The sequence below is a fragment of the Momordica charantia genome (genome assembly GCF_013281855.1).
Source record: "Momordica charantia cultivar OHB3-1 chromosome 8 unlocalized genomic scaffold, Mcharantia_2.0 BLBB01000008.1, whole genome shotgun sequence".
Taxonomy (NCBI): domain Eukaryota; kingdom Viridiplantae; phylum Streptophyta; class Magnoliopsida; order Cucurbitales; family Cucurbitaceae; genus Momordica; species Momordica charantia.
In genome coordinates, this window is record NW_028275166.1 from 5,793,163 (window position 1) to 5,819,475 (window position 26,313).

At 29.6% G+C, this 26,313-nt stretch overlaps 1 protein-coding gene across 1 annotated transcript; it reads right to left on the minus strand.

The window, feature by feature from the left end:
• Positions 1-14,342: 14,342 nt before the first annotated feature.
• LOC148209425 (protein SHI RELATED SEQUENCE 5-like) lies at positions 14,343-16,245 on the minus strand. Its single transcript, XM_088127168.1, has 2 exons — positions 15,510-16,245; positions 14,343-15,150 (listed from the first exon to the last, which is right to left on the minus strand). Exons 1-2 carry the CDS (start codon positions 16,156-16,158, stop codon positions 14,750-14,752), a joined length of 1,050 nt encoding a protein of 349 aa, XP_087983294.1. The 5' UTR covers positions 16,159-16,245; the 3' UTR covers positions 14,343-14,749.
• Positions 16,246-26,313: the final 10,068 nt, after the last annotated feature.

The window sequence follows — 26,313 nt, forward strand, 5'->3', positions numbered from 1 at the left end:
TGAAAAAAATAGTAATAATTAAATTTATTTATCAAAACAAATATCAGTTATTAACAACCCTAGATTAGAATACTTCCTTGAGTTTCTTTGGTTGATTGAGTTGTTTGAATTTACCTTGTTAAATCCTTTTAACTGTAGAATCCTACGAAATTAAGTCCTATCATTTAAGACAAATTAGGTAGCGATCCAAACTCGACAAGACAACTATATCTTTTTTGCTTCATTTGAAAGAAAACTACATTTTGAATACCGAATTGAAATTAAGTTCATGTGACTTTGAGAACGCATTAAATTTTTAGAATATTTCTAATAATCTTTGTAATCCTCGTGGGCTAGAAGTACAATCATAGCTATCTTTTGCTTCGTTTTAAAGAAAACCACGTATTAATTAAACAATCTAACTTTCTAATTATTATTATTGTTTAAAAAAAAGTTAAGTATATTGGAAGAAAAAAGATGATCTAACGGCATAAAATGAAAGTACAAATTTAACAAAGAGATCTACTCACGCAACTAAAATCAAACACGTAGTAAAAAAAACAAGATAATTCATTTATAGAAATAAATCCGTAGCAAAACTTATCAATGGTCGGAAGCTTAACAGTATCCCAAATATCTCAATATGATATTGTCTGTTTTGGATATAATCATCACGAATTTACTTTTTTGTTTCACCCAAAATGTACCGTACAATGAGAATTATTGTCTTTCCTTATATATCATGATCACTCTCTTCTACAATTAGTGTGAGACTTTGTTTGCATATTATATAGCCTCACCACTCATTTTTTAGAAACATTCTCCAAATTGTATATAAATTGTGAAACAATACAATCAAGTTTTTTGTTTTTTGTTTCTGGTTGCGATTTTCTATTTGTTCCAAAACATAAATAACAATACAGTTTTATCATTTTTGAATTCATGGGATTGGGACCATACAATTTTACATTTCCTTGTTTAAATTGAGAAAACAGAAACAAGATATGAAAACGTTGTTATCAAATAGGGGCCTAAATACTGGGGACGGAATGAGAAGCATCGACCTCGTATATCATCGAATATTTGTGTTATCTTTAACCGTGAGAAATAGAGTCGACAAAAATAATTTTTCATACTCTACACATTTAGATGAATAACCTTAACAACTGCACGCTAACTTTTTAATTTATTCGAAGAAACCCTAAAGACAGGGTGACAAGTTCTAGATCGACAAATTAACCTTTCTACCTCATTTAAAAGCAAATTGTAATTATCTTTAAAAAAAAAGAAAAAAGAAAAAAGCAAATTGTAACTAGATTGAAATATGATCTTAGTTTTCTTATCTATAAAATGTTTACACCTCATATAATAATTTACATCTACACTACCGGCCGCTTATCAACAAGAAATAACCAATTCCATATTGAAAACTACCCTTCACAACTTCATTAGGGAAAGAAAAAAACTATGTACTTATAAAAATTACTTAACTAGAATTAAACTGATGATCTGTATTTTTTAGTAAATTAATTTAATATGCATAATGCTTACTCCATCATGGCCCTTTTTTCGCATTGAAGAAGAGTAACAATTTGTTGAAGGATAAATTTTGACCGAATATTAAATGTCAAGTAATTTCTTTTAAATTAAATAATAAAATTATATATTGATAAATTTATAACCAATTACAAATTTATAAAGAATGTGACCTGTGACGTGTCTTATTACGACATTTGATAATATTGGCTAACCAGATCAATCTATACCCATGTGATTGTCCAAATCCATGTAAGAAGAAAACTCACATAATGCACCTAGGGACTTTATAAATAGAGAATGTCACCTATAATTTGATGGTCTACCATCATTCAAAGTCATCTAGGGTCATGAAGAGTAATTTAAGAAATTTACAATCACACACTCCTAAGATTTCAGAAGATCCAAAAAACACAAGAAAACGTTACACATACTTGAAGACTTGAAGAATTCGAAGACAAAGACTTCAAAAATTATATCGTCCTAACACTCGACATTTATGATTCAAGAACAAGCTCTCCCAGCCGTAAGTTCATACCTGAGAAAAAGTATGTATTAATTATATATTAGAGATCGTAACATTAATACAAACACAAGTTAATTTCAAATTTCTTTACTCCAAAATTTATTGCCATCAACAATATCTCAAAACAGACAGCTAACTTTTTGCTTAATTTGAAAGGCAACAACAACATTGGAAAAACTACATAACACCATGAAACATTAAAAGACATCAAAATCATACGGTTGCAATGTCACAATCCCACACAAAGTGGGCACTTTCTTGAGGCATATGCTACCATTTAATGTGGACTAACTTAGAGTTAGAGTTTGGTGAATATATTTAAATGCTAGAATACAAATATGAGCGACATTGCTATAAACAAAAGGATATATACGTGGTTCATTTCCCAATAATATATCTTACATTAAAAAAAAAAAAATTAACATGTGATGCACGAGAATGGAAGACCATAGCTTTGGAAATATATGCGGTGTCGTTTTGAGGGAGATATGACAAAAGTTTGATGGTGACATTATATATGCTTCGCGCATGATTTGAAATTCTTTTTTTCTTAATACTTTGGAGTAAGGTAAAATATATAGTTTAATGATTGTTTCTAATTTGACCTAAATTTTTAAGTTTCAAATTCAATTATTGCTGCTAGAATTGTTAAAAAGAAAATGACATGAGACAATTCTTTTTTGCGTAGTCAAACCTCTCTACAATCTTTAATGCGTAAAACTTTTAATATAATTTTTCTTTTCTTTTATCTTGACTTTTTTCTTCCTCTTTCTTATTCAACATATGAATTAACCCCATTTTTTTTTCTCAATTTTCCTACCAGTTTATCTCCATGTCATGAATTATTAATTCATAATCATATAAATCTACAATAAAATAGATCATGTCATTTTTCTTTCCATTACTTTCTTCAACTCAAAGAACTAAAATAAAGTTTTTCCGACCATAACAATAATCGAATTAGAAATGATCTAGAGTAAACTTTAAAATAATTAAAACTATATATTTATCAACTCAAACATAACTCATAATTAAAACTATATATTTATCAACTCAAACATAACTCAATAGCTAAAGTATCTCTAAACTACCCTAAAATATTGTAGGTTAGAATCTTGATTCTCATATTTGTAAAGTTTTTTTTTTTTTTAAATATCACTTCATTGATATATGTGAGAATAATACACAAAAAGAGAAGACCGGAATAAAGGCACTCCAATTAAAAAAAGGGATAGAAGCATCATAATTACAAAAAAGGAGTATTTTCTGATGTCCAAAGAAAAATAGAAATCATAGCATCCTCCCAAATATTTATGAGAAATTTTGTTAAGTTTGTGAGAGTTCTGAGATTTCGTTCCAACCAAATATGTCATGCATATAATAGAGCTTACAACAATGCTCTCATATTTGTAATGTATTATTTTAAAAAATAGAAAATGTCAATCGATAGATAGTCGAATTGGTTAAAACATATAGCCTCCAGCCTCCCACATGTTTTTTAATTTAAAAAGAAATATTTGCCTAATTAGACCAATCATATCACTTAAAATTCGTAAGACTTTCTAGTATGACAACAGAGTTATACCAACAAAAGTACACCACACATTAGAAACAGTTGTCAATAAAAAGCTCCTATTGACCGACTAATTAATGTGTATACAAATATTTTGGGATCATTATATTTTAATTGCCTTCGGTTCATAGTTATTATTGTAATTTTGAACTTTGTTCATTTTTGTACCAATATTTTTTAACCTCTATTTTGGTCCCTTAAAGAATGATCATTTTGGTATTATCATTTTCATTTTTATCTAATTTATTCCAATCATAATTTTAACACCATATTTTACTCACTAAATTTCTTGAAACATAGCAATAAATACATATGTTTTTCCAGTACAACAAGTGAGGTGGAGAGATTCGAACCGACCTCTTGGTCAAAGACATATGTCAACTACTATTGTGGTTTAAACAGATGTTAAAATGAACAAAAAGAAAAAGTAAAAAATATAATAATGATGGACCGAAATAGTATTTAAACATATATACATGTATATATATATGTGGAAACATATTTATTAAAAAGAAATGGAGAGAGTGGGCTTTCCTAAATGGTAGGCCATTAGGAGGACAAAGTAGCATTTATGGGATGAGTGTAGTAATAGAGATGACAGACACATAAACAAAAAGGAGAGTGTAAAACCCAATGGCAGTGGCAGTGGGGAAGCAAATGAAGTCTCCAAATCAAGCAAAAAAAAAAAGGGAGATCATCATTCATCAACAATATTGTACTACAACTCTCTCTATTTCCAAGAGAGCCATTGGCTTTGGCTTTGGCCGCAGCATCAGAACAAACAAACTGCGCCATAACAAATTAAGCATGCGCTTGCGCTTGGACCACCCTCCCATTTGTACTCATCAACACACATCACCCAAACACAAACAAAAAGAGATCCACAACAGATCAGAGGTTATAAATTATTAAGCTCAGCGGCTGGCTTTCGCATGCGCATGCCATTGCCCACCACCTATAACTTAACGCCCTAAAACCCCCCCTCTTCTGCATCTTCTTTCAAAACCCTACCTATATTGGTGCACACAACACCCCGCATTCATTGCTCGATCAGTCTCGCGATACCTCGTTTTCGTCTTTCGGGTCGGTGGAGATTTTATGATTTGTTATTCAATATCGTTGTCGTTGTTATGTGGATTCATGGCTGAGAGACTGAATAATGTTGATGTTTTCTTTCATTTAACCGTTGATATGACACGGTGATGAGGGAAGTAACTATGTTATGTCGGTCGATTTTGATCGTGTTCTTGAGAGGAAATTGAGGTTGTGATAGAGTGGTAGAGTGATTGGAGATTTTCTTTAGATCAGGTTGAAGAATAGATTTTTTTCTACCCGGCATCTAAGAATTACGAGACTGTTGTGTTTTGTAAAGAAAAAAGACTCAGCGAACCTGGGTATAGCGCTCAATTGATTAGAGCTTTACTTTCTTGATTGGTGGATGCACGAATCTTCACCTTTTACATATTTGTTGAATTAGAAAAAAAATTGTAAACTAGACCAACTAGAGGAATTTCTTCTTTTTTGGGTGCACAGGTTAGCTTAGCTAGTTGGGTAATTTTTTTTTCTATTGAATAGATTTGAGAAATAAAAAACTATATACATCTAAAAATTACGAGGAGTAATCTAAGAACAACTATTTTGTAGTGACCACTCACCAATAATTTCTCGACGGAATAGAGACCATACAAGCATAGACCAAACTAGAAGAAATCTTCTGGAGAGGGGTCGATGCTACCTAGAGTTTTTTTCTTTTCAAAGAAATAATTTGACTATTCATATTTTAATAGTCATGAACGTATCCATCATATATATATATCGTGGTGACCACTTTCAATAATTTTTCCAAATAAAAAGACATTCCATTCGTAGACCGATTGGTGGTAATATTTCGAGTTTGAAGGCTAGCAACGTTTTTTTTTTAATTCTTTTAAATTTGGGACACACATTGGTATGTTTTTATGTCAATAATAAAAACCTTACGTACAAAAGTTTTGACCCTTGAAGATTGAATTAATTGGGTGATGGTGATGATTCAGAGTCAATAATTCACCATAATTGATATTTTTGGACTCAGGAAAGCAATTTTTGATACTCCTGAATTGTATTGATATATATGTTTCAGAAAACAGCTAGGAATAAGTTATTGGTTATTTAAAACTCATGCTGTGTCTCAAGTGTAATAATTTTACAGAAAAAAATTTAATATGTTCAAAATTTTTAAATATTAAATGCTGGTAGTAACTACTTTATCTTCTTTTTTTTTTTCAAACAATTATTTCACAAATAAATTATTTTTCAAATATTAAATACGTCTCTTTTTGAAATTTTCGAGTTTAAAAGTATTTTTATTAAAAAAAGTGGGAAATAAATTGTTCCTTTTAAAATTTTTACTTTAAAAAAATTAAATGATAATTGAATATATTCTTCTTCTTTTTTTTAGTGATATATTTATGAACTTGCGCAGTTAAGAAAAGAAAATTTAACCAACCTATCTCATTTAGATCATTCATGATCAAATTCTTCATGTTTCTAAGGGCTACTTTCATAAATAGTCATAATAATAATTGATGACATAGTATTTTTATTCACTTTTTAGCTTTGCACTTTATTTAATTAGGAGTCAATTTTAAACTTTGAATTTTATCAAATTAATTAAGTAGTGAAAATTATGCTATCAATTAGTTAGGTTTATGTTTCTTATTAAAAAGAAAAAGAAAAAAAATTGTAGCTAGCTATGAACATTCTTGCAATTAAATGATGCTAGGTATATACTAGATTTTTAGATATTTCATTGTTGAGTCGGATGCTTTTTACTTATTCAGCCTTAATTTTAAGTATGGTTGTTAGTGGAATTTTGTATCAGTTTATAAGTCAATTAATGGATAGTTTTCGGATTTACTTTTAAAGAATTATCTATTTCATTCATTCACTCAAGTTCAGTTTAATTTGATAGAAATAAAATTTTAGAAGTATAATGGACCCACAGTTAATTAAGTCCAGGAGTAAAAAAATAAAAATTTTATTTACAAACATTTACAAAAATTATATATATATATATATATTGTTTTTAATGAGGTAAACCAATTATCGGCATCATAGCATTTAAAATGTCCATGTTCTCTATATAGCAACAATCTACTTAATGTCAAGCAAAAAATTATAGTTTAGATTATATAGAGAAAGTTTTAATTTATTAAATTAAAATTGGAGGTATTTTCAACTTACTTGATAAATACTTCAATGTAATAACATCATTTCATTCAACAGCGACTTGATTACAAGGAAAGAAGAAAAAAAAAACCTTAATACGTAAAGAACTAAAATTAAAAGTTTTAGGTGAGCATATAGCTTAGTGATATAAATATCTAGGAGATCAAATCTTTACGTTACATATTTGTTGTAATAAATAAAATAAAAAATTTTAAAAATTTTAAAATACTATGTTATGACAACATACCCAATCTATATTTTCACAATTGCATGATGTTCTATATTTTCACAAGGCTATGATATTGTCTACTTTAATTTTTCATGGCTTTGCTTTTGATTGATCCCATAAAACTTTCTATAAAGGGAAGTATTGTCTCTCACTCATATATACATCAATCTTCCTCTATCTAGTTAATATATGAGACTTAGATTACACCCGACGAATTAACACGAGATTCTTTTATAGAAAAAGATAGTGAGAAACAACACTAAAAACCAAATAAAATATATTTATGGTTTAAATCTCGTTTTCATATTTGAATTTTTTGCTTATTTCTTTTACTTTCAATTAACACGAGATAATGTTGTAATCACCCAACTTTGCATTAAAAAAAATATATAATTTTAGCATTGATTAATTTTTTTATATAAATTATTAAACTAAATGAATAGCCTACCTCAACCAGTATAAATATTTGAAGCCACGATGTTTGTAATCACTCAACTTTGCATCTAAAAATCATTTTATCCTTGTTAATTATATTCTTTTTACAAATTATTAAACTAAATGAATATGTATATTTTTTTTACAAGAATAAATAGTAATCTCAGCTTACATAAATATTTTACAAATTATTAAACTAAATGAATAGCTATATTTTTTTTACAAGAATAAGCTGATATATAATATGAGAGCTCGTTACTACTATACACGTTTGAAAATTAATGAACCAAAACTAAATAAAAATAAAATAAATCCCTAAATCGTGCCTACATCTTCGAAAAGACATCAGGTATTAGCTTCATCATAGTTAACCAAATCCCATCTATCTTTTAATTATGACATCTCTCGGAGTATTTTCATCTAACTGGTTAAGGATCCCACATTTGTAAAATAAGAGACCTAACGAGGATTTATAATACTAAGCCAAAAAGTGTCATATTAATATTTGATACCATATTAGGTCAAAAAGAGCCACGATCATATCCCACATTGGTAAGATAAGAGACATAACAAAGAGTTTATGTTTATGGTATCAGAGCCCGAAAGCTCAAATGAGTATCCAGTCTAAAAATGCGATCCGAAACCCTATAAATATTTATATAACCTCCCTTTTTTTATATTTTTTGTATGTTCCTCACATACCCCATCTATGAAATGGTTCGACGTCATTTAAAAAAAAATATAAATGTAGAAGCTAAAATTAGATGTAAACAATATATTTGAGCCTAAAAACAAATCCAAGTGGGATTGGAAATGAATTTAGACCCCCACCACATGCCCAATTCCACTAGAAGTATGAAAAAATCCAAAAAGAGGAGAGATAATGCAACCCTAGAGAGAGAGAGATCCAATATTATTTTTATTTGTGGGTCTAGAGAATACAAAGGTTACATCAAATTGGGGGAAGTGATGGATTAGTTATATTCAAGGGGGGAAGGGTTAAATATTAATGCATTTAATTTGGGGTAAAGAGAGTCAATTTCATTTGAAAGAGACAGCACAGTCATACACCAAATAATTCCTGACTTCCTCTTCTTTTAATTTAATTTTTCTTGAGAAAAAAAAAATCTCCCTACTAAACCCTCCAACATCTCCATCTTCTTCAAACTATAGTTAATTCTCTCGAGTTTAAATTTCGATTTTGGTCCCAAAAATTTTGTGGTTACTTTAAACACCTATGCAATTCAGATTCTGTTTAGAATAATTCAATAAATATTTATTTATTAGATTTGTTTTTATTTTTGTATTTTGTGACTCAAATAGTATAAATTTTAAAAACGATATTTTTAGGTGATCTGCTCTTTCAAATTTGCATAATTACATTAAATATTAATAATAACAACTTTGATAAATATACTATTTCATGTTATAAACTCATCTCATTTGTGTTAAAGTTTTTTTTTTATTACCCAGGAGTCGACGGTCTTTTGACTTTGATGTTCTTATACCTGGGATATACATACATAAAGAGTCGTCGTTTTGTGAAAATTGCGTCCCATTTGGTTTGAACCCAAGATCTCAAGATTCCTTCTACGCAATTTATAATATTTATGTTAATAAATTTAGATTAACTAAATATATTTAGTTGTCACCAGATTTGGTTCATTTGCTCCATTTCCATATTGGTGTATACCCATTCAACTCCCCCCTCTAAGTAGGTATCCAAAAAGTCTACTCTTCTCATTTGGCTCATATGAAAACAGGTAGGATTTGCATTAGGGACAATGATCGAGAGCCCGGGATTCCATATCAAGAGATATATAGAGTAAAGGATGGTAGGTGATCCCTTGCTTGGATTCAATGATAGTCGGAAATTGAGATTGAATCATTTTAAATCTACTCCCAAACATATATTTGAAAACAATATTAAAAATATAAAATACAATTTTGTTTTTATTGAATTTCTTCTTTTTAGATTTATGTTTTTGGATTACCAATCAAGTGCAATAGTTTCCAAACATTTAATTTTACGTGCATATACAATGATAATTGACCATTTTAATTTTATTGTTAATTTTTTTATGAATCACTCAACAAAACTTAATACGGGGATGAGCTGATGTCAATGTTAAACAAATATTTGAACTTATATGATGTTTGATTTTGAAATAATTTTGAGAATTGTGCTCAAGTGTGTAAAGAAATTAATTAAAGATAAGAACTATTTTCTTTTCCCTCCAAATTTAAGGAAATGAAATATAATATTTGAAAATCTATATGCTAAAGTGAAATAAATTTAAAATAATTTATGGACGATGGATCGTTAATTATTATTGAGCATTATTATTGCAACTCACATGCAAAGTTATAAATATGAAGCACAGCTAACACCCATGAATGACGTGGAAATTGTTTGATTTTTTTAGAAAATAGATTTAATTCAATTGTCAAAGTGAACCCAAACTAAAAGAAAATAAGATAAAAGATTTTTTTTTAAATAGTTATCCATACATATTCTAAAAAAAGCATAAAGCTCTTTTTCGAAATACTCCCACATATATATATAGCTGCATAGTTTTCGAAAACCTATTTTATATTTTTAAGTTTGACCAAGATTTCAAAAAAAAAAAAAAAAAGTTTGACCAAGTTTTGAAAAATGTAGCAAAAAGGGGGAAAATTTTTACTTTTAGAAACTAAAATTATAATCAAACCGAGTGTCTTTTACACAAAAGCATTACCCTTATGTCAAACCAAAGAGGGGGAGAGGGAAAATAATAATCCTTTTGATCTTTATAGTATTTTATTTTTGAAAATTATGTTTGATTTCTCTCATTTATTTGGTATTTGATTTTTAATCATAAAAGAACTAAAGAATAATTGTAACTTTCTTCTACATGAACTTGAATGATCTTGCGAGATTTGTACCACATACACCAAAATTAGAACCACTCATGTGATTGGTTTTAAATTATTAGGCACATTAGGGGATTTCTAAAAATGATTAATTCTTGAAGTTTTTTTTCCCTTTTTTATTAGTTCAACAATATGCGGGATGTGGATTCGATCCTCCAACCTTTTAGTGTGTATATATATAAACTAGTTGATGTTAAAATTCATGAGATTTAATCTTAAAACTAATTGCTAATAAGAGGCTAGTCTATATATATTATAAATCTTTATTATATTTATTTTCTTTTTAATGTGGCATCCTTGACAGTTGAGATATATGCTCAAGTTGGTTAAGATTTTTCTTTTTTTTTTGTTGAAGATTTAAACCTAGGAACTTTGGTGTATATAAAAGCTTATTTTATAAAATTATAAAGCAAGCCAACCATATATATTGACAATCATTAAATTTTATCTAAAAGAAATCATTTTCTTTTTGTAAATGAGAATGTGCATGAAAATAATTGAGACAACCATTAAAAATTTATTAGTGGTATTTAAAGAGTTAGTTGTTAAGTTATATATTGATCAACGATAAATTATACATACGTGTGTGTATATATATTTCCTTAAAAAAGATGCTGCAATTTTCTTCTAATATAAATTTGCAATGAGCACCATTTTTCCTCCAAGATTTTAAAAATAGGACCTTTTTTTATTATTATTACAATAACATTTTATTTTATTTTATTTTATTTTTATATATTTTTTTTAAGAAATGTAGCACATCATTCATTCAAAAAGTATGTAAGAGATATATAGAGAGTAAACTAGATAAAAATACTTCAGTTAAGAGAGATAGAAGGAATGTTATAATTACAAAAAATATAGGTGGGAGATCGAACTCGCAACCTCTTGCTTGAAGGTATATGTCAATTACTGCTGAGTTGCTCGCTTTGTTTGTTCTATATACATCATACAAAACATGATTTTCTTTCCAACCAAATGGAGCAAATAATTGAGCAGTGCAGTTGATTGAATTAATCTGACTTTATTCAAATCACTTGAAAATATATGTTTTTTTTTTAAGAAAGCATTAATTTCAAAGGTTGATTTTTATTGTCACTTAAATTTCATTTCTCTTCTCCACTTACAATTTTTTGTGGTTGGGTATGCTATTTAAAAAAAAAAATCATATTAATAAGATAATTTTTTGCAACTAGTTCTACTTTGTTCCCTGTCTCGAACTTTGCATTTGTATTTAGAAATTGTTTATTTTCTAAGAGAAATTGAAAAAAAAATGTTCAATCAAGATTGAGATGGAAACAGTTAAAAAGAAACGACTGAAACTGACCAATCTAACAGTTCATACTTTGTATATTTTAATTTTCAAAATTAACTCTTTAGGATATTCTAACAATATTTTTATTTTCAAATTTACATTTTAAAAACATATTCAAAGTAGTCAACAAGCTTTAAAAACTAAAACAAAAAATTATTTTGAAAATCTATTTTCTATTTTTGAAATTAGGTTAAGACTTAAAAAAGGTAAATAGCTAAAAAAACACAGATTTAGAAAACAACAAATAAATTAAAAAAACATTACTAAATGAGATCTTAGTATTTTGGTTGTATATTCAATAATAATTTCGTTTTTCTGTTTAATTTCTTGAGGTTTCTTTATTAAACATTGCATGCAATATTTCTTTTTTTTTTTTTTTGGTTTTTGGGCAATTAAATGACAAAGATCTTGAAACCCATGAGGGACTTTCAATTTCCATGGGACAGAAAAATACTTACAACATGCATTATAATTCAAGTAATATTTAGCTGTTGGATTTTTTCGGTCAATATATTGAAGCTTGATAACTTTATTCCTTTTTCTTGTTTCTCACAAATATATTTTTCTACTGTCATTTGGTTTTGTTTTTTTTTTTTTTTATAACAAAGTAGTTTATAAAAAGAAACTTTCACATTAAATTACTTCACCTTATTCTTTTTTATATAACTCATGCTTTTTGGTTGTTTCTTAGACCATCAAGATATTATTTCTTCTAGCTAACTCAACTAGTCAGACATCAATACTTCTCTTTTAGGATTATAGATTCAAATCTCTTACTTTAGTTTGGTAATAATATTATTACTTTTTAATTACAACAAAAAAAAAAAAAGTCTTCCCAAATTGAGGTTAATTGTTACAAAAAACCACCCATCCAAGAGGAATGGAGAAAACAACAATGAGCAAATTCATCCATTTTATTTACGTTAAAAAAAATACTATTCTAGTATTTGTACTCTTGTTCATTTTAGTACCTCTGCTTTAAAAATGTTGATTTTGTTCACTGTACTTTCAACCCTGGTTCATTTTAGTCACTACTTTCAAAACATTTATTTTGCTTCATGTACTTTTAAAATTTGATCATTTTGGTCATTGTTTGTAAAATTTTAACTCACTTTTTACACAAACAAAGATTATTTAATAAAAATAAATTTATAGCTATATTATATGAAATATATATTGAGTGTACTGTCGTATTGAAATTGTGATCGAAAAAAGAGATAAATATAAAATAAATAGACCAAAATGATCACTTTTTAAAAATACGTAATGAACATAACTAAAATAAATATTTTTAAAGTAAGTGACTAAAATGAACTCTTTTTTTTTTTTTTACAATGGAAATGAACCAAAATTGAAAGTAAGGAAACCAAAATGAACATTTTAAAATTGAGGGACCAACATGAATCCAAGCTTAAAATAGATGGATCAAAATAGAGTATTTTGATCTTTTATTTATTTAGGTTGACCCAATGAGTTAATGAATGACATTTAATTGTAATAAGTGAGTTGAATTATATGCAAAATTTTACCTAATTATAAAGCGATAAATGTCAGCCTTCACTAATGCAACCAACTCTACATGCTGGCTGTAATAATAATGGACAACCTACATCAATGCTTCCTTTCCATTTCTTCTCATTCAAACCCTCTCTTCTTTTCCCAAACACGGCCGGAAAATAGAAATAAGTCGGCGGAGATTGCGACGGCCGCCGGAAAAAAACTGCACTTATACACAAGAAACAAAGTACGTCGGAGGAAATGATGGCGGCAGCCGGCCACCGTGGGCGGAGGAGGGAATCACCAGTGGTTAGAATGAAATGTCTTGATCAAACTTAAAGGATCAATGAAATGGCACATGTCATGAGTCAGATCTATGAACAAAAAACAAAAGGGAAGTTTTTTTTTTCTCTTTTGTTTTTTTTTTTAGCAAAAAAAGTATTGGAAGATCTTGCTTTCTTTTATATCAAAATGTACCAAAAATCCCAAGGCCATGGCATCAAGGAAAAATTGTATCGTAGCACATAAATATATGCATTAATATTACATAAACATAGCAAAATCCCTCTTCCTTCAAAAACTTGGCATTAATTAATTTATAATCGGCTAATCTCTAGCTTTGCCCTAAAGCTTATATAAAAGCTTCTGCCATCCATCCCTTCTATTTTCTTCTTTGCTTTCTCTAAGTCAAAACTTGCCAAAAACTTCTGGGGTTGTCATTTTTGTTAGTTGTAGAGAGAAAGAAGAGAGAGAAATGGAGGATTTTCAGTTCTATGAAACCTAAAAAATCACAGCTTTTTTATGCTATAAGTTCCAATCTTCCGAATGTTGCATGAAAATGATGACAATGGACATAACCCATGTTTTTTAGAATATATACTTTTTCTGGGGTTCTTTTATTTTACATCAATCTTGAAGGAATTAAGTAAAAAAATGGGATTTTTGTTTCAAACTTTCTGATGCGAACTCAGTCTCTCGAATGGTGTAGATTTCTAAGAACTACAATTTTCATAGAAGCAAAAATGTTTTTTCATATCAATAATTTTTTTTGTACAAATTATATGATTATGTTCATCCGACAACCAAACTGATAAACCGAACAGAATAGAAAAGAAAAAGGGCAGCCAGATTTGAGGTTCAGAACCAACAAAAATAATGCTATATAAACAAAGGAAGTATCCCAAATCGAAATGGGAATCAAATGTTTTTCTCTTTTCCAATTTGAATAAGCAGCCATCAATAAGGTTGAAAAAGAAACCAGAGAAAAAGAGAAAAGGGGAAAAAAAGAAGAAGAAGAAGAAGAAAAAAAGAAGGCAATCTCAAAAATCTGAATCGAAAGCTGATGAAACAAAGAAGAAAAAAAAAAACTAAAACATCCATCGATCGATCAATTTTTCCTCATGTCTTGAATTCTCTCTCTCGTCTCTCTAATTCCCTTGCCTTCTTTTGGGAAGAAAAAAAAACTAGCTAAAAACACATAATTTAGGGCAAATTTTGCTTCTTTTTTTTTTTGCTGTTTTTTTGGGTGGGATTTTTTCATGACCTTGAGGGTGGGAAAAACTGCGTACCGGCCATAAATGCATTGAGTGGAGCTGGATATATAGAAGGGTCGAGCAATGGGGCGGTGGCGGCGGCGGGGTTGCTGCTGGTTGCGGCGGAGGTGGTGGCGGAAGTGGCGGCCGTGTTGGATGGTCCGGCAATTAGATTAAGTGCGTGTGCTGACACGTCTCCGCCGTGGCCGGAGGAGCTCTCGCCGGCTGCGCTGTAACGGACTTCAGGGCCCTGATCGTAGAGAATTCCTTTGAACACGTGGCCTCCGATGTTCACAGCCGTCTGATATGCAAACTCTTCATCTGCATCGTCCATTGCGCTTACTTTCACGCACCGGAACACCGCCGGAGAGTTCACTTCTGATGGAAATTGCGCCAGTTCTAACCCTAATATCATACCCAAAAAAAATAGAAAAAAGGCAAAAAAAACTCAAACCAGTAGTGTAATTAAATCTCTGTCAGAATTCAGAAATAAAGTTTTTCGATACTCTAACTAATTTCTTACAACCTTTTTCGTCAGTTTTACTTACCAACAGTGCAAGAATTTGAAACCCAAAAAAAAAGAGCAGCTGATTGATCAAGATTTTCTTACACGCAAATGATATGGGTAGAATATAAAAACAAAATCGAAAAAAATCCATGAATTTCTGGGGAGGATTTCTGCTGGATTTAAAAAAAAAAATCGTCTCGAAATTTGGGTTTGTTTTTCTTGTGGGTTAGCGAAAATTATGAACAGCAGATTTCACCTGACGTGATGGAGGGCAAACGAGGGCAAGCAAGAGAAGTGGTGGCGGTGGCGGTGGCGGTGGTTTGAACAATTTCTCTCTGCCTTTTGGAATTCTCGCCAGCGCCGGCGCCGCGGAAGTGTTGCTGCTCTTGCTGCTGCTGGTGCTGAAGAGCCGCAATCTGATGCTGGCGCTCACGGCGCTTGGCAGCCGGAACCCACGTGCTCTTCACGTGGGTCTGGCACTGAAACCCTCGGCTCTTACAGCAGGTCCTGCACCTCAAGTAGGCGCAGTCCTTCTTGGCCTGGTTCCCGCAGTCCTGGCAATTCATCCCGCCGGCGGCCGCGGCAGCAGCTCCGGCGAAGGCGGAGGCGGAGGCGGAGGCGGCCGGCCTCATGAGGGTGAAGGCCGATCTGGAGGGCTCATCAGAGTCGTTGATCATGAAGCTGCGGCGGCTGGGGCCAACCCCGAAGGACAGGTGGGTGGCGAGCTGCGAAGGGTTGTATTGGTGCGGCTGCGGCTGTGGCTGAGGCTGTGGCCATATCTCGAAGCCCTTGTTGTAGATCTCCTCATTTGATCTGTACAAAAACAAGCTCTGTTCTCTTTCTTCTTCCTCCTCTTGTTTGTTTGGTGGGCCTTCTCTCCCTCCTAGATAGAAGAACCCAGCCATTTCTTTGACCTAATACCTGAGACTAACGCCAATTTTGAGCAAAAATCCATATCACAACTTTCCTATCCCCAATGCCCACACACACCCCCCTCCCCCTCCCCCTCCCCGTCACTAATAATAATAATAATAATAAACCACATTTATGTACGGCCTTTTTCAAAATTCATAATTTCAAAAATCAGAAAAAAAAAAAACAAACAAACAAAACAAATGTGCGTGGTGGGGTGGGTTTAAATTTAATAAACTCAAACTCAAAGTGTGGGTTTTAATTTTGACCTGATCTGAATGAATGAATTCCTCTTCCCTCTCCTTGAGGAGGAGGAGGATTTGATCTTTCTCTTGTAGGGTTTTTTGCAGCTTTTCGAGGGCAAATTCGGGTAATTGTAATTTTTTTTTCTATCTCTTTCTTTTTTTAAACTTAAAAAACTTTACTAGGGATTTCAATTCTCTCTCTCTCTTTCTCTTTCTTTGTTTCGATGCAATTATGGCACGGAATTAGAGCCCTGCAACGCCGCCATGGTAACTGCACTGCTTTCTCTCTCCTCTCCTCTCATTTAAGACAACCAGACAAATAAAAATAAAAAAGAAATTTAATTTCTTTTCCCCCTCCCGCCCTATTCTTCACTCGCTCACACCATTATTACCATACGAAACACCGCAGAGAAGCACAAAAGAGAGAGTGAGAGGGAACATGAAAATCTATGAGTGGGCACTTCCTCTACTGTTGGTCTGTCTTTCAGTTTCAATGAATATCGAGCAAATCTCAGTAGTTTGCATCCCAGATCCAATGGTTGCCAGCTGCCCACGTGTCAGAACTCTACTTTTTCTTATTCGTCCTTGCACCGTAAAACCCGCAGGCACCTTTTTTTTCCTTCTCTCTCTCTATTTTTTTTTAAATAATTTCATTACATTGTTTTTATTTATTTATTTAACTTTTTTTTTTAAGTTTGATAATCCGCACCGCAATCAATCTGCTCTACAGAAGAAGGAATGTTAGTGTCACATGCAAATCCCGGATATCTCCATGACAGGACCCTCTGAACCTGACATATATTATTATTATTGTTATTATTTTCCCATCCTCTCTTTTTAATTAAACTCTTTGATTTATTATTAATATTTTTCTTATATTTAAATAAAAAAAAGAAGGACACAATCCAATCCAATCCAATGGCAGGGAGGTGATCAGAAGAGAATTTGTTGTCGTCATTCGGATTTCCAGACATATGCTTTTGTCGTTAAATACATCAAATTGTGTCGTAATCAGCTTATCATTTGACCTTAACTTTCGTGTTATGTTATGTTATGTCTTCCCATTTTATTATTTGTTTATTCACAAATCATCTCTCCCATTTCCCCAAGGTCAACACCATTTCATTTCCCTTTTTTTTTTCTTATTTGTATTTTTTAATATGCTTTTTTCAGAATGTTTTCAAAGTCCTAATCAAATCAACGCCCTACTTGAACAAGGGTTTAAATTAATACATTTTGAAAATTAAATTACACAATTGTCCATGAACTCACCTGTACAAAATTTAACAATTGGAAGATAAATATTCGTAAAAATAGTATTGTCCGACCATAAAGATCGCAAGGGCAATCACAAAGAGGATCGTCTACTAATAATAGAAAAATTAATTTTTCCAATTGACATTCATTAATTAGTTCAATTGAGTATGTGATTTTTGGTTTGGACCGTCCAACAAAATAGTTTTTAGTGAATCACACATGCTAATTAATTGAGAGTAGTATTAATTTTATCATGAATTTAAATTAATGGTCCAATGGGATAAAGTTTAATACTTTAATAAAATTATAAAAGAAAACTGAAAGTTATTATTATTTTTATTAATATTGTTGATATAATAATTATATTAATAATTGGAAAGAGGATTTTGTGGAGAAAATAATCAGCGACCGTAGGACTGCATCTATGAGTAACTCTACACATCCATATCTAGAAACATCTCAAGTGGCCATCCATCATTTTTTTTATTTAATATTTTTAAGCAATAATTACAAATTATACTCTGACAAATCATTTCTTAATTTATTTTAAACACTTATTTGGTTTTCTTTTTGCTCTTACCTTTATTTAAGATTACACCATTAATTGGACAACTAAGTACATAATTCCATCAAGATGGGAAATCCAATCTGATAAATGGATACATGAGCAGAAAGAAATTAAAAAAAAAAAAGCTACATTATAAATACTTGGAAGGTAATTCTGAATTTTTATAAAAATAGCACAATGCGGGATTTTTCAAAATATGTTGTCACTATTTTTATATCTTGTTTCTTGTAAAATTAAAAAGATGAACTATAGATATAATATAGTATTTTTTATGATGCTAAATTCATTTAACTATCTAACTTTTGATGTTTATTTTCTAAACTTTCAAACGTTTAATTTTTTTGGTATAATAAATGTGTATACAGAAATTTTAGTTTTCAATCTCAAAGAAATTAATAGATGTACTCTATTAGCTTCAAACTTTGACTTCATATTATTCAATAACTTTGTACTAAACACGTCTTTTGTTTATTTATCTTTTAAACAATATGTAATTTATAGAGACAATACTTAAAATAATAGTACAATTAAAACACCTTTTTCACACACTGTTTTATGAACTAAAATCAAACATTTAAAAGCTCAGAGAATCAAAACGAAATTGAAACCCTAGCAACCCAAAAAGGAATCTAAACCAAACAATTGTAGGAACATAGAGATAGAAATAACAAAAATTGCAAATTGGGAATAGCATAATAATTCATGGCCTTGAATTATTGAAGAGAAGAGAAGAGAAAAGAAAAGAAAAACAATGAGTTTAATTACGTAGAAATAGGGGTAGAAATTAAAGAAACCCTAGGGAAGCTTAATTAAGACACTAATAGCCCTTTTATGCAAACAATCACGTGACCCGCGCAAACTTAGTGGGCACTGCCCGCTAATAATTGGGTTTCAATTATAATAATGTTATTAAATAAATAAATATAAAGTTAGAATTGGCCTTGGGTTGAGTACTGACTAAGATCGCCGGCCGCCGGCCGCCGTAGCCCGCCGTACAACCGCCGTCCTTGACCTCTGACGTGGCATGTCTTAATTTTAATATAAAGATAGGAGGAAATAAATATATATATTGTAATAATTAGAGGAAGAATAATTAGGGGCCCGAGGCAAATTTTCACATTGACTTTCCCACCATCTGATCTGATCTATCACAAATAAATTCCCCTTTTTTTTCTTTTTTAAATTTTATTCTGTTGTGATTGATTTTAAGTTTGTTTTTTTAATTTTTAATTTTTGATTTTTGGGTTTGTTGTCTCAACTTTTGAGCGGCTAACTGGTAGCTGACCATGTGCTCAGTTTCCCCCAACTAAACACACCCCATTTTTCTGTTTTGTTAAATCATTCAACACTTTTTTGATGACGTCTATGATTTCTTTTTTTTTTCTTTTTTTATTTCAGTGTGTTTTAAGATATTCATATTATCTATAATTAAAAAAGTTAACGATAGTATAAACTCTTTCCCCAAAAAAATCCTACTAGTATGGTAGCCAAATTCACAGGCACCAAAAGATTGGCTTCCAAAAAATATTAAAAATTATGTTATTGAGCTATTAGCTAAAATGCTCAAACCTAGCCAAAAAAAAAAAAAAACCCCTAAAATAATAGCAATTATTCAGTTAGTAGAGGAATTAATGTTGGAATTTATTCAAGTTTAATTTAGGTTGTGTTTAACAGATTAAATGAAAAATTTTAAGGTTAAATTTGATGGTGTAAAAGGTGGAATTAAATGGGTTAATGGTTCATATTCATATCTTTCTACTCTTATCCCCAATAAGAGAAATTAAGCGGAAAACAAAACTAAGAAATTGGTAGTAGTGAATAGGTTTAATTTTCTGAAATAACAGTTCAAAATTATTAAATAGATACTTAACAGTCTATTTGGGAGTGCTGATTTTACCCCCTACTATTTACTATTTTTTCAGGATAAAAGTTCCCTAAAAACATGTTTGATGAACTTTTTACAATTGAACCAAATAATCTCTTAAATCATAAACAAAAAATTTACTACATAATAATTAAACAAGCTTTAAAAAAAACATAGAATATTTTGATTTACGAGGCTGTCTCATGTTTTAGAAACTAATGTCATATCAATTAAAACTAAAAACGATTCTTCACCGAAAGAAGAACCCGTCGTTTGATGAAGAATTGAGCCATTACCAAAAGAATCTCTCTCCCTTTTTTTTCCTCTTTTTTCTTAAAATCGGAATGAGAGGCTACTCATTCACTTCACCAAAAGGTTTTCTTTCTGTTTATTTTTTTCCTTAATTGTCACATCACAAAAAAAATCCAATAACACTTTCTTTTTTTTTTTAATTTACTAATAGGACAAAAGACATCCTTAATTTTGCCGCTAGAGGAGACGGTTGACCCATGAAGATGAAGACAAACCCATAAATGGACCTGTCGCCTACAAAGAGTTCCACGCTCGAAAGGTGTTACATTATGGGCCACATCCAAGGCCCATCGGCCCACTTTTATTTGGGCCCGCACCCGTACGTTAAAAAAAGTGTTAAGCACGACGTAAGCATGACTTAATATTTATTATTAAATCTCATTACTGAATAATTAGGAGAAGCCTCGAGAAAGAGAAGGACAGAGAGAGGGAGAGAGATCTCAAATTTAGCGAAAGTTCTCTTTTTTTTTTTTCATCCCATATTCGGGACAAGAAGATAATGTTTTCCCATAATTTAATTTTTGAAAAAGGAGAAAAATAATAAAATTTTCTGTAATTTGTAATTATGGCGACAAAAAAGGGAAATTAAATTATGTAAAGACTAGATGGGGGATTCCAATAATTGCATCTTTTTCTTACATCTCGAGCCTTGTGCTCTCTTTTGTCTCAGTTGACTGCCCCTCTTCCCCCACAAGGTTTTAAGGCAGTACATTTTTTAGGGATGAAAAAAATAAAATAGAAAAAAAAGGGAAAAACTTTTTTTTTTTTTTTTTTTTAATATTCTAAGGTAAGGGTAAGGGGAGAGGGGTGTTGTGTTGGCAATGAACAGACAGAAAGAGAAGGGTAGCTCTGACTTTAGGTCAAAACTACTTGAAAACTCTCACAAGTAAAGGCAGTAAAAGCTACCATTTTTGGATTATCTGGTCTGTGGTCTCTCTGTTTTTTTTTTCTCTCTCTCTTTTGAAAAAATTAAGGAAAAAAATATGTGCTTTTATTTTATCTATGCATTTCTTCTTTATTATTGTCTTTGGGTCATTGGTGTTGCTTACTTTAGTTCTAGATTTTTCTTTTTGTCGTAGGAATTTACAGATTTTTCTTGGGCTTATTAAGCCCATATTGTTTTTTCCTTTTGAGGAAACCCATATAGGTTTGGGTTGAATGTGAGTTAAAATATAATAAAGAAGAGGTTTTAAAATTGTATATTCAAGAAAAATAGCCGACCAACCAGATTTTATTAAAATATATAATCTAGATTTTTACAGCAGGTGAGATGAATTCAAAAGAAATATAAGGTCACAGAAAATAATATTTTAAATCAGGTCAGGTTATGGTTTCTTTATTTAATTTCAACACCATATTAAATTAGGTACTGCTTAAAAACTTTTTATATGAACGCATAACTCAAGCTTAGAACACTAAAAGCGAAATTATTAAATGTTAAGGTTTAGAGATTAAATTATACATTTAACTACTACTAATTAATGAACAAAATAAATTTTCAACAATTGATATATAATATATATGTGTGTTATAAGGTTTAAGGATGAAATTATATAATTAAGCGAGACTTGTATGGGCTGATCCGTACATGGCTTGAATTGAAGATCTCATGGTAGGTTATATGTATACCACCAGACCCAACACTCTTGCCAGTACACTATCTCCTAAGTACCATTCTATTTTTTAAATAATCAATATATATTTTATTAACTATTTACTACAATTAATTATTTATACTAATAAATAATATTTTTTAATTATATTTATTACTCTTTTTTGTGTTTAAATTCTAAAAAACTAAAATTAATTACTAATTTAGTAATTTTTCTCATGAATATCTCATCCCAAACGAGGATTCCTCGACCTAGATCTTGATATATTCCCCCAATCGTAGAATGAAGTACAATGCAAAACTAAAAATTTTCATGAAGACGAAGGTGAGAGAACATGTCTGAATCTTGCCTTATCTTGTTGTCATCTCTCCCCTAGGATTTTTTTTGTATAGCATATCTCTTAATTCTTTAAGGTGCCTTTTGTTTTTCAGGAATGTAGATGACGGGCATCTAAAGATGCCCGAACTTTCAGATGCCCAGAATTTTAGATGTTCGGCATCTTCAGATAACCACGTTTGTTTCGTAGGTAGATTTTTAAGGATATTCGAGAATATTTAGATAGCCATGTTTGTTTTGTAGGATTTATTCATAGGAATGTATTAAATTTATAGAATGAAATATTTATATAATTTATAAATTCAACTAATATAATATATTGATTTGAATTAATTTAATATTTAATATTTTTTATATGTTATTTTATAGAACAAATTAATTCATTATTAATTTAATATAAGTTTCATTTTCAACTTTATAGTTTTTCAAATGGACAATTATACAATTTATGTTATCTTGATGAAATTTATTTATCTAAATATCACGAGTATGTTGGCTATAAAAAATGTTGCTTTACAATTATATATTTATTTTTTGAGAAATACAATTATATATATTTACGATAATAAATATTATTAATAATGTAATTCCTTCCCAATATTAAAAATAAATAGAGATATTATATAATTTAATTGTAATTTATTTTACACGTAAATCTAATGTACAAATATACTTAATATCATAAAGTTATTTATTAGACGATGTATCCAAAACTCATAAGATGGCTCCTTAGGATAACCGAACATGTCGAGATATCCAGATATTTTACATTACTGCAAAACAAACGTGGGAATATGAATCCCCATCAAACAAACGATCCTTAACTTTTTAATAACAGAAAAACAAATTACAAAAATAGTTATCAACTATATGAGTTTTTTTTTTTTTTTTTTTTGAATTGAAAACTAAAAATAGAAAGTAGAAAATAGAAAATAGAAAAACCAGTAGCCAAAAACAAAAACCTCCATCCTAAAATGGTAAAGGAAAATTAAGTATTAAAAAATACCCACGGAAAATATAAAGCAGATTATATATATATATTTTGCTAAATTAACAAGTCCATAAAAAAAATATTGAACAACAATATAACTAAATTAAAAAAAAACGGAAAATGAAAGTCAAACAATGTAATACACCTGGAAAAAAAAAACAAAAATGAAAAAGAGCAAAGGGAGAATATACCAAAACTCAAAGTAAAATAGATTAAGAGTTATTTAAAATCTAGAATAAGAGAGAATTTGAATATTACTTCAAAAGATGGAAAGAGAGAATTTAATATAGCTATCAAATGTGAACAAATTAAATTTAAATTTCGTTGCTTAAAAAAAACTTAAAATCCATAAATAGGATGTAATATGCAAGCTGGGAAAATTTGATTGAAAAAAAAATGTCCAGCGGCAAAGATGGACTAATCTCGGAAATTTTACCGTTCACGATATTTTTATACATTTTTATTAAGTGGTAAAATTATTGTTTTTTCTTTTTTTTTCTGTGAAAAACTAAAATTTTATTCAGATAACTTTTTTTTTTATTATTTTGAAAATTCTATAGTCGAACCATTGAAAAGAGAAAAATATTTCAAACGGTCAAATTTGAATCAAATAAACAATACAGGAAATTATAGAAAATTAAATAAAAATAGGGATGGAGATATTTTTCTTAAATTTCTGAATGATGGTTCGATGAATTTTCCAATTACGAAAAGATAGAGAAAATCTTTTTAATGGGTCATTCTAGAAACTATATTTCACAAATAATTAAGTTTCAAATTTTCATATATTTGGATGATGAGATTTTAAATTTTCATTGATTGTATTATTATTGTTTTATTTGATTAAATTTGTTTTTTTATTTAAATTATTAGATTCAATTTTTATCAACTTTTGTCCCTATTTGGATTTCAAATCTTTCCCCGACCCAACTCTAAAAATTCTATATTTTTCTCATATCACAATTAACAAATCATTCCTTTTGTAATCAAAATTTAAAAAATACCTCATCCAATTTATTTTCTTTTTTAACTCCTTTTATTTTACGCCTTTTTCTTTTTGCAATATTATGTAACTCTTCTAAATGGTTATATAATATATATTTTTTTATTGTTATATACTATTATAATATAGATTATGTTCCAATTACCATTATATAATATATTTTTATCTTAATACTACTTCAAAAGATTATATAATATAGAGTTTTTAGTAGTATATATTCAAATATCTTAAGGTTATATAATATATATCTTTGAGGGTATATACTCAAATATCAGGTTATATAATATTAGAGATTTCATGAACCACCACTACCATACCGTAGTCTTCTATGTGGGCATGGTGGTGTTTGAGGGATTTTAGGTTTTCAAATTCGAGATTTCAGAGATTCAGTGATTTTAAAACAAAAATTATGGATTTGAAACATGGAAGGGATTTCATAACAAAATTAAGAAACCGTCAAAAATCTAAATTTATTCCCTATTTTATTTGATTTTTTTTATCTTTATTTAACATATTTAGCATATATTATAAATGACCTATGAGTAATTTTTTAAATGTAAATTGTTAAAAATTTAAGTTCGTGGTGTGATTTGAATCCTAAAATAGGTTAGTTGTGTAGTAATAGGCTCTTGTGTCGGCAAGAATTCAGCGATTAAAATAAACTAAAATAAAATTAAAGCAAAAGATACAGTTATTAAAATAATATTTAAACAAAATAAATTTTAAATACCGTTGCAGCTTATTATAAACAAAATTGACATTTCAACTGCATCTTTATTCAAAACTAAAATTCTTAACGAGTTAATACCATTTTTTCTTCCTTTGATTTCAATGAGTTATAAGGCTATTAAATGATATGAAACCTTCTTATATATACTATCACCAAAAAAATAATAATAATAAAAATAAAAATTGCATATATCTCTATAAAGAAATACTTAGTTATTGACTTATTGATAAGAATATCCCGAACCATTAAGTTTGTGACAAGTAAAAGAGATGAATGCACAATACAATGAAAAATAGTAGTAATTAGCTGGAAGATTTGGTAACTCATTCTTTTATATGTATGATTTGAATTGCATATATAAAATTAACTACAACGATTTGTACTAAAATATATATATATATATATATATATATATATATATATATATAACTACCTACAGCACATCTTAATTTCATGTATTGTTCGTACTCCCCTTGTCTCATAACCTAAAAGTAAATCAAATATGATAATGAGCGATTATGTATATAGAGAATAAATTGATAAATTAAAGAATACCATGTGAATGATACAATTTTTTATTTTTTATTTTTTTCCAAATTATGTTGAAAAATGATAAATACATTAGCTTTAATTTTCAATCACTTTGGTCCCAGAAACAGTCTCAATATAGTTGCCTACACTCTCATCTTCCAAAGAATTTCAGATTTCAATTCAAAAAGTTTAGCACCACCTTTTGTCTGAGAAGAAAAAGATTCAAGTGACCAATCTAATCTTCAATAAGAGTGAAGGAGAAGCTTTGGAAAGTAAGTATATTATCCTTCACGGTTGAAAGAGTGCAGAAAAAAACACCATGTTTAAGAGATTTTCAGTAAAGTAAAAGCCAAACTTTGTGGACAAAGGCCATATTCACAATGGTTATATTATAATCATGAAGAGGACTGAGAATTCTAAAGTAATAAGATTTTGAGAAAATGTCTTTTTGCACACTTTGCATTAAGGTTAAGGTGAAGGTGGGTGCTATATAGTCCACCATTGGAATTATTACAATGATCTTATTTCCATGTATACATGGTCTGCTACCAAATTGGTTATACAAGAATGGAAACAAACATAAATACAGAATATTGACAGTAACAAATAGGAGGGAGAGAGTAATCAATTCCTTGATTGAAGATGACCTTAATTGAAGGGATGACCATTTACTGAGGTATTGTAACATCCCCCCTCAA